The sequence below is a fragment of the Heterodontus francisci genome, chromosome 2 (genome assembly GCF_036365525.1).
Source record: "Heterodontus francisci isolate sHetFra1 chromosome 2, sHetFra1.hap1, whole genome shotgun sequence".
NCBI classification, from domain to species: domain Eukaryota; kingdom Metazoa; phylum Chordata; class Chondrichthyes; order Heterodontiformes; family Heterodontidae; genus Heterodontus; species Heterodontus francisci.
Genome location: NC_090372.1, coordinates 203,169 through 213,517, shown reverse-complemented (window position 1 = coordinate 213,517; position 10,349 = coordinate 203,169). Strand labels below are relative to the sequence as shown.

Here is a 10,349-nt window from a genome sequence, read left to right as displayed (position 1 = left end):
TTCTCGGTTTAGTTAATTTTGTAAAATTGCAAAAAATAGTAAATGGTAAAAAAACATTGTAGAAGCTGACAAATAGATAATTCCCTCATAAGCTTCAACATGCAGGTAAAGATGATAATATTAATTCGCAATGTCTCTGAAATACTGAACACTATTCTTTCAAACAAGACAAATTACATCACTGCAGCAGGGATATGAGTTTGAATAAAAATAAATTCAAACCTCTGGTTCTTTTTTCATGATTTTTATTACTGTTGCACCATTAATACAATCACGTATAATTTCAATGCATCCATTTTACAATTCTCATCATTATCGATATGTGCTGTGGTGGTGGAGGGCATTAGTGACATTGAATGGAAAAGAAGCTGGAATTGCAACGAACGCAGACTTGTTTGCCACTTACTGTTAAACAGAACTACAGGTGCACCCAACAAGGGACATGCATTAACTGATCAAGAGAAATATAGATAGGCTACGTACAATGGGAAGTGTATATTAATCTGAAGTACTTTTAAGACAAATTTATTGTTTCCGCTGTGTCAAGGGAAAGGGAATATGGCGGCTTATATCTGACAGCTGACAGTACCTCACTGTGTAAAATCAGGCTGGAAAACAAAGAAAGATATTATCTGAATATTTGATTGGTTTGGCACAGCCCCACTAATTATCATACAGCAGAGTCGCAACCTTTATCCTTTGTGTTGGTTTGGATGAGCAAGGTACATCATTTACAGCTGTTGAGCAGATTTTTATTCCACCCACTTAACTTGCAGACATGAATATTTAAGTCCAGTAATTTTTCAAAATGTAGCTTGAAATTTCCTGATGGAATTTCTCAGCATGGGAATTTGTCTGTTTGGGGAGTTTTCTGGTAAAAGACAGTTGAATCAAGTTTGTTAGTACAGTTGGAATTAATGCAGGGTGTGAGTGGTTGTCGAATTGGACTATCCATTATTCTTGCACAGCTAACGTTTGATCAGTAATGGCTGAAGAATCCTCTGAAGCTGTGACATCTGCTGGAGCAGCACTGTCTGAGGCTACAGGGCCAGTTGGAGTAGAGCTAGGTACTTCTGCTGCTGGTGTCTCGTTGGAAGAAACAGCATCAGTGGTGCTTGTGGCAGAGTCCAAATTCTGGGGCTCTGCTTTTTTACTTTCCTCTTGGGCCACAAGAGTAGGTGAGACCTCAGTCTGTTTGGCCTCCACTTCAACCTCACTAGAGCACTTTTCTTCTGTTTTGCTTTCAGGAACAGGTGCTGGGATTTCAGAGGGCTGAGTGGATGTTGCTTCAGTACTGGATTCAGGCATTGCTGAAGGCTCACTACCTGTGGAACTAGTGACAGGGGCAGCCTTGGGTGGTTCTGTCGGATTTTCTACAGTAGGTTCCATGGTCTGAGGCTCTGTTTCTGCTTCAGTGGAGGCTTCTGGCTTTTCAGCTTCTGGTTTTTGAGCTTCCTCCTTTTTCAATGTTTCTTTATCCTCTTCCTTAGCGCCAGTCGTGCTTATGGCAGCCTGGCTATCTTTGGCCTGTGAGGCATTTCCTTCTGTGCCCTCTTCAGAGGTTTTGGCCTCTTCCTGCTTTTCTTTTTTTGCATCTCCATCTTCTGCTGCTGTTCCTTCTGCCAATTTATCAGCCTCTTTGTCACTGGAAAGTTTATAGTTCTTCTTCTTCTTCATCAGAAGGTTTCCCATTTTATGTGCTCTGAAATAAATAACAAATTTCAGTAAAACTAACATTATACAGTCATTTTCCTATTAATTAACATTAAATTGCAATGATCCTAATTGGAAGGTATAATCTAGCATAACAAGTGTAAATGGGCAGTTTCCATTATAAATTGGTGGGCCCCAAATGTCCTGCTAGTGGCGCAGGCTTTCACCAACATCATGTTAATTACAGAATCTTTCCCTGACCCCAAAAAAGATCTCCAGGCGCAACACTCAAAGTTGTAAGCGTAACTGTTGAAAGTACAAGCTGACAGACTTTCAGAGCCTTGTTTTTATCTGATTTACAAAGCCTTACTTCCTGTTGTCACACTTCTGTGTCAACTTTTCTCACCCTGTATTTGTACGATCTGACCAATCAGAGGCTTTTCCCCCTAAAATTGCTCAAATACTTTCTGAAAATATTTTTTGTCTAAAATCTTTAAACCATCTTCTTTTCCTGAGGAACTGAAATTTTTAATATCCAAGATAAGCATATTAAACTAAAAAGTATATTTCACAAAAGCATGAATAAATTTATCTGAATAGTCTATTCTGTATTTTAATGCCTTCATTACATTTTCACTTGAATTGTGGCACCTCCCACAAGCCTGAGTTTGGACTTGGGCCTTATGCCCAGACCAATGATGCTGAGCTGAATTTGCATCATGCTGTCTGAGTACGTATTTAATTTCCCAGGAAGCCCCAATACTATTTTGCCAGCAGCACAGAATACTGCTTTCATTTATATAATACAAAATAAAAACAAGAAATGCTGGAAATACTCAGCAGGTCTGGCAGCATCTGTGGAGAGAGAAGCAGAGTTAACGTTTTGGGTCAGTGACCCTTCTTCAGAACTGGCAAATATTAGAAATGTAAAAGCATATAAGCAAGTAAAGCAGGGGTGGGGCAAGAGATAACAAAGGAGGTGTAGATAGGACAAGTTCACAGAATAGCTGACCAGAAGGTCATGGAGCAAAGGCAAACAATATGTTAATCATGTGTTGAAAGACAAAGCATTAGTACAGATAGGGTGTTAACGGACTGAAAATTGAACAGTACAAATATGAAAAAAAAAGTGGGTAAGCAAACTGAACAAACTAAGATGAAATAAAATAAAATAAAGACAAAAAAATATAAAAAGGAAAAAGAAAAAATAACTAAAAATAGAAGTAAAATGGGGGGCCCGTCATGCTCTGAAATTATTGAACTCAATGTTCAGTCCGGCAGGCTGTAGTGTGCCTAATCGGTAAATGAGATGCTGTTCCTCGAGCTTGCGTTGATGTTCACTGGAACACTGCAGAAATCCCAGGACAGAGATGTGAGCATGAGAGCAGGGGGGAGTGTTGAAATGGCAAGCAATCGGAAGCTCAGGGTCCTGCTTGTGGACTGAGCGGAGGTATTCCACAAAGCGGTCACCCAGTCTGCGTTTGGTCTCCCCAATGTAGAGGAGACCACATTGTGAGCAGCGAATACAGTATACTACATTGAAAGAAGTACAAGTAAATCGCTGCTTCACTTGAAAGCAGTGTTTGGGGCCTTGGATAGTGAGGAGAGAGGAGGTAAATGGGTAAGCATTACACCTCCTGCAATTGCAGGGGAAGGTGCCATGAGAAGGGGACAAGGTGGTGAGGTAATGGAGGAGTGGACCAAGGTGTCACGGAGGGAACGATCCCTTCGGAATGCAAACAGGGGAAGGGAGGGGAAGATGCGTTTGGTAGTGGCATCACGCTGGAGGTGGCGGAAATGGCGGAGGATGATCCTTTGGATATGGAGGCTGATGAGGTGGAAAGTGAGGACAAGGGGAACCCTGTCGCAGTTCTGGGAGGGAGGGGAAGGGGTGAAGGTAGAGGTGCGGGAAATGGGCTGGACATGGTTGAGGGCCCTGTCAACCACAGTGGGGGGGATTCCTCCGTTGAGGAAAAAGGAAGACATATCGGAAGCACTGACATGGAAGGTAGCATCGTCAGAGCAGATGTGTCGGAGACGGAGAAACTGGGAGAATGGAATGGAGTCCTTACAGGAGGCAGGGTGTGAAGAAGTGTAGTCGAGGTAGCATGGGAGTCGGTGGGCTTATAATGGATATTAGTAGACAGCCTATCCCCAAAGATGGAGATAGAGAAGTTGAGGAAGGGAAGTGTCAGAGATGGACCATGTAAAGGTGAGAGAAGGGTGGAAATTAAAAGCAAAGTTGATAAAGTTTTCCAGTTCGGGGTGGGAGCAGGAAACGGCACCGATAGTCATCAATGTAGCGGAAAAAGAGTTGGGGGAGGAGACCTGAGCAGGACTGGAACAAGGAATGTTTGACATATCCCACAAAAAGACAGGCATAACTAGGACCCATGCGGGTATCCATAGCAACACCTTTTACTTGAAGGAAGTGAGTGGAGTTGAAGGAGAAGTTGTTCAATGTGAGAACAAGTTCAGCCAGGCAGAGGAGGGTGGTGGTGGATGGGGACTGGTTGGGCCTCTGTTCAAGGAAGAAGCGGAGAGCCCTCAAACCGTCCTGGTGGGGGATGGAGGTGTAGAGAGATTGGGGCCAGGAAACTGGAAATTGTCAAAATAACATAGGGCATCAGAAGAGTCACGGATGTAGGTGGGAAAAGACTGGACCAGCGGAGAAAAGATAGAGTCTAGATAGGAAGAAATAAGTTCAGTGGGGCAGGAGCAGGCTGACACAATGGGTCTGCCAGGACAGTCCTGTTTGTGGATTTTGGGAAGGAGGTAGAAGCGGGCTGTCTGGGGTTGTGGTACTATGAGGTTGGAAGCTGTAGAGGGAAGATCTCCAGAGGAGATGAGGTCAGTGACAGTCCTATGGACAGTAGCTTGATGTTCGGTGGTGGGTTCATGGTCCAGAGAGAGGCAGGAAGAAGTGTCTGAGAGTTGGCGCTGAGCCTCTGCAAGGTAGAGGTCGGTACGCCAGACAACGACAGCACCACCCTTTGTCTGCAGGTTTGATGACCATGTCGGGGTTAGACCTGAGGGAACTGAGTGCCTCAAGTTCAGAGGGGGACAGGTTGGAGTGAGTGAGGGGGGGGGGCAGAGAAATTGAGATGACCAATGTCTCGCCGGCAGTTTTCAATGAAAAGATCAAGAGCGGGTAAGAGGCCAGGGGGAGGGGTCCAGGTAGAGGGAGAATGCTGGAGGTGGGTGAATGGGTCTACTGGTCGGGGGAAGGACTCCTGGTCAAAGAAGTGAGCCCAGAGGCGGAGGCAACGGCAATGGAAGAAGAGCTCAATGTCATGCCGAGCGTGAAATTCATTGAGGTGGGGGCGTAAGGGGATAAAACTGCTTTCATTTAGTTTAGAGCAGTTTTCACTCGATTAATTTTCTAAATTAAATGAAGAAAAGCTAGAGAGCAAATTTCAAAAGTTTTAATCAGATGAGGTCTACTCTGTGCAATGACACTGAAGATTAACTATACGAGAAACATCTGCATTTCTATGCAGTCCCTTTCCACAAAAAATTACTTCCTACTGTCATGGTTTTGTCACATTTTTTTGCCAACCTTTACCTGCTAGAAGTCTCTTATGTTGACATTAATGATGGAAACTGTTGGTATAAGCATTTGAGCAGTTATTACACCCACCTGCCAGTGATCACACTGAAGCATCTCATTCTTGCAGTTCCCATTTCACCAGACTATACTGCAAAGTAAGTCCTATTCTTCAACCAACTCTACTTTCTCCTTTCCAAATTGCCCTAACTTTGATAATTAACTAAACATAAAAATACAAAATCAAAGAATTATATAAAATAAGAACAAAAATATATTATTTTACGATGGGGACTAAATTATATCTGTGGAACCCGGTCCAAATGCCTCTTGCCTTCCAGCCCTGCTTTACCTGAAGATGACTCTTAGCCTTGACTTCACATATGCAGCATGATGGGGCGTGACTAATGACCAGAAAAAGGCAATTGCACCACTCACAACGTCTCCCACCACCAGAAATGTCCACTCTACATTTTATTAACTGTTAAATATTTCACAAATTTGCAATCATTCATATTTCTTGACATTGGTCAGTTTGTAATCTTTTACTGATCCTTTAATGTCTGGCTTCGTAATTTACAGGAAACTAATAAGGTCACTCAAATAAGATTCAATACAGTTGATTGCTGGCTCACTGACCTCAATATTAAGCAGCCCCAGGAGGGACAGGGGAGGGTCACCACGGTTTTTGTAATTCTTTCATGGGATGTGAGCGTCGCTGGCAAGGCCAGCATTTGTTCCCCATCCCTAATTGCCCTTGACAACTGAGTGGTTTGCTAGGTCATTTCAGAGGGCAGTTCAGAGCCAACCACATTGCTGTGTGTCTGGAGTCACATGTAGGCCAGACCGGGTAAGGATGGCAGATGTCCTTCCCTCAAGGACATTAGTGAACCAGGTGGGTTTTTACAACAATCGATGATAGTTTCATGGCACCATTACTGAGACTAGATTTCAACTCCAGATTTTTTTAATTAATTGAATTAATTAATTACTCAATTGAATTTAAATTCCACCAGCTGCCATGGTTAACAATGGAAAAACTGGGAATGCGACTCTTACCCCTGTGTACACACTGATTGCCGTTTTTACAGTAAGGGATATTAAAGTGTCCAAATATCCCACCATGGAGAGGCAGATCCATCACTTTTAAATCCATTCATCAAATTAAATCAATTTAAATCTGGCCCCACAGTGCAATTAGGAGAATTCCTGCCCAGGTTTCCTAGGGATCCAGAAATCTGGAAGTGAAAGGGAGCAAGCGCTTCCATCCCCACATGTTAAGTGCTTTTATCAGTACTTCCCCGCAGGGCAGGAGAAGCGGGAGTGCTCGTCCCAAACCTTCGAGGAAGCTTCTGCCGCCACTCATAGCTTCCCTTTCGCTCCCTCCCCATCGCAGCCTCTCTATCCCCCCAGTGATCACAGCCTCTCTCCCCCCTCCCCATCACTGCCTCCCCTCCCCTCCTGATCACAACCTCCCTCTCCCTCCCAATTACAGCTTCTCTCTCCCTCCCCATCACAGCCTCTCTCCCCCTCCCGATCACAACCTCTCTTCCCTCTCAATTTCTGGAGTCTGCCCCCAAGGATTCCCAGCTGCAGTTTCCTTCCACTGGTTTGTTCATCCAACAACTGTCCAGGCTGTCCATTTGTTTGGCTGCTTGGCAGGAAACAGAAAAGAAATATATTAACAAAGTGCTGCCGATAAATTCAGCAGATTTCCATATTCCCGTTCTTTTCAGCTTCTTTCCCTGTCTTCCATAAATATTCGGGCCAATCACTCTGTACTCTATTTATTCACCATTTTTCCACCAGCCTTCTCCCACCATGGCTTTCCCTACTTTAACATCTTACTGAAATGCAGCTCTACTGATGCCAGTTACTCTTCACCACATTATATCCGCCATCCAACAATATCTACAACCAGCATGGATCACAGGATTGCGATCAGGAGCTGAAATCTTGGTGATTCTCCTCTTCCCCAATCAGTACCAATGAAGCTAATGATAGCACCCATACTGCCAAATAACTTAGCACATTATGGTGTAATAGCATTGTGGCTATGTTACTGCGCTAGTAATCTAAAGGCTCCGGAAGCATGAGTTCATAATCCCACTATAACAACTCATGAATTTAAATTCAATTCACTAAATCTGGAAAAATAGTGGTAGTCTTGGCAAAGATGACCATATAACCCCAGTTTGTTGTTAAACCCTATCTGGTTCATCTTTGGGGAGTGAAATCTACCACCCTTCCCTGGTCTGGTCTATATGTGACCCTAGATCCACAGCAGTGTGATTGACCCTTAATTGCCCTCTGAAATGCCCTAACAAGCCACTCAGTTATTAGAGATGGGCAGCAAATGCTGACCTTGGCAGCAATTCCCACATCATTGAACATAGAACATAGAACAGTACAGCACAGTACAGGCCCTTCAACCCACGATGTTGTGCCGAACCTTTAACCTACTCTAAGATCAAACTACCTACATACCCTTCATTCTACTATCATCCATGTACCTATCCAAGAGTCGCTTAAATGTCCCTAATGTATCTGCTTCTACTACCACCGCTGGCAGTGCATTCCACGCACCCACCACTCTCTGTGTAAAGAACCTACCTCTGACATCTCCCCGAAACCTTCCTCCAATCACCTTAAAATTATGCCCCCTGGTGATAGCCCTTTCCGCCCTGGGAAAAGGTCTCTGGCTATCCACTCTATCTATGCCTCTCATCATCTTGTACCCCTCTATCAAGTCACCTCTCATCCTTCTTCGTTCCAATGAGAAAAGCCCTAGCACTCTCAACCTTTCTTCGTAAGACATGCCCTCCAGTCCAGGCAACATCCTGGTAAATCTCCTCTGCACCCTCTCTAAAGCTTCCACATCCTTCCTATAAAGAGGCGACCAGAACTGAACACAATATTCCAAGTGTGGTCTAACCAGGGCTTTATAGAGCTGCAGCAGAACCATCCTGTGAATAAACACAATAATGTTTGGAAAATTAAGACAGGGGCCTTCCAGATTTTGTGGTCCAGCTGCCAAAGGAAATACGGTCATAAAAATTGGGGAATCCCCAGTCTCTGCTCTAAACTTTAAAAGAAAAATGAACTAAACAGCCAATTAGAAAATTAAAAGCATACGGGAAGTCATATTTGCCAAAATATACATTGCAGGTTTTCTGAAAAATTATTCAGGAAACTGCAAAAAAAATTCCAGTTCATTTCTTTGCTCTAACATTGGATGAAATGGTATTCCACTTGAACAGAAATGCAATTTGTACAACACAACGAAGCTGGAGCTTCCAGCTCAATTACTCCAGAAAACACAAACAGAAACACTTAATGGCCAGGGTTTACATGACGAAATTTCACTGTTCTGATATCAGTTTTAGCATTGAATAATTAAATAATTTATTGGAAGATCTTGTATGTCTAACTTTATCAAATACACAGGAAATGTAAAAAGATCTGAAGGGAAGTCTGCATTTCAGTTAAATCTTTTTCAAAGGCTATGTGCCTGCAATAGCTGAGCTTAAGTTACCTGTATTCAGCATAATTTATCTATTTTATTCCTTACAATTAGAACTGCCCATTTTTATTTCACATTTTCCAGCTAAAATGGTTCAACTATGTACACTGAAAATATCTAAATGTACAGGTCTGTGAGATTTTAGCACCAAAGTAAGGTCATGACCTGAAACATTGGGCTGAATTTTGTAAGCTTGCCACCATTTGGGGTGGCACAGAGGCGCAGTGGTTAGCACTGCGGCCTCACAGCTCCAGGGACCTAGGTTTGATTCTGGGTACTGCCTGTGCGGAGTTTGCAAGTTCTCCCTGTGTCTGCGTGGGTTTTCGCCGGGTGCTCCGGTTTCCTCCCACTGCCAAAGACTTGCAGGTTGATAGGTAAATTGGCCATTATAAATTGCCCCTAGTGTAGGTAGGTGGTAGGAGAATATGGGATTACTGTAGGGTTAGTATAAATGGGTGACTTTTGGTCGGCACAGACTAGGTGGGCCGAAGGGGCTGTTTCAGTGCTGTATCTCTAAATAAAAATAAAATAAATAAATACATTCTCGGTAGCCAGCTTGGAAGAAGGCGCGGTGCACGCGTGACTTGTGTGTCACTGAGCCCTCACAATATTTCACGCAGGGGCTCATTTAAATGGAGGGGGCAGAGCAGCTGCCCCCGATGATGTAAAAGGGGCGGCCGCTGAGTCCCCAGCAATGGCGTCCAGCAGCACCACGCAGGCACTGGCACCATTTTTAAAGGCTTCAAACCCTTATCGGTATTTAAAATTTTTAAAGTCACATTTTGAGAAAAGCAAAATTGAAAAATTTATAAACAGATCGCGGCCCCTCCCCCCACAATGGGCATTTCACGTTATTTACACACCGGAAAAGTACTTCTTCCTAATCATCAACTTTTCCCCCGGATTTTGTAATTTTGCCCTTCAACCCCTTCCCACCATCCCCTCAGCCAATAGAAGGGTTTTTCCCCCAGAGTGCCGCCCAGCCCCCACTCCCACCATGAGAATTTCACTCCTCCCCCTTCCCACCTGTGTCACGCCTCGGAACACCGAACAGAGTTCCAAAGGTGCAGGAAATCTGGCTGACAGCCAGAATATCGGCGTGGGACAGCCGCCGGGACACGGTAAGTTTATTTACATGTGCTTTAATTAATTTTAATATTAAAATGAAAGCCCCTTCGGGGCCGCACTGAGGCCTTGCCGCCGCTGCTGTTAAAATGCGGCAGGGCCCTCTCGGTAAAGGCCAGCTACCCGACCCGAACCCGATGGGACCCAACTGGGTTGGGCTCAGGTCTGATGTTGGTCCGTCAGTTTCAGGTCAGGTTTTTTTTGTGACTTGAGCAGGCCTTTACCTGTCGGGGGTCGTGGCGGGTGTCTCCCAGAAGAATGTTCCAGGCATCCCCGCCATAACCCCCGACGCCGGAGGGCTAGTAAAATTCAGCCCATGAACTCTGTTTCTCTCTCCACAGATGCTGCCAGACCTGCTGAATATTTCCAGCACTTATTGTTTTTGTTATATTTGAGACTTTAGTAGTCTCTCTGAAGCTGTTGGACCAACAAACATGTTCCATATTGACAGGGTTTCAAACCAAAAATGTCATCTTGCAAAACTATTGGCTACCAAACTCT

The 10,349-nt window shown here is 44.1% G+C and overlaps 1 protein-coding gene across 2 annotated transcripts in view; it reads right to left on the bottom strand.

The window, feature by feature from the left end:
* Positions 1–228: 228 nt before the first annotated feature.
* LOC137381309 (brain acid soluble protein 1 homolog) overlaps positions 229–10,349 on the bottom strand; it is a 117,957-nt gene continuing 107,836 nt past the window's right edge. For both annotated transcript variants that reach the window (XM_068053686.1, XM_068053695.1), the window contains exon 2: positions 229–1,702. In XM_068053686.1, coding sequence (XP_067909787.1) covers positions 955–1,692 — 738 coding nt within the window. In that variant the 5' untranslated portion in view covers positions 1,693–1,702 and the 3' untranslated portion in view covers positions 229–954. The remainder of the gene's footprint in view (positions 1,703–10,349) is intronic.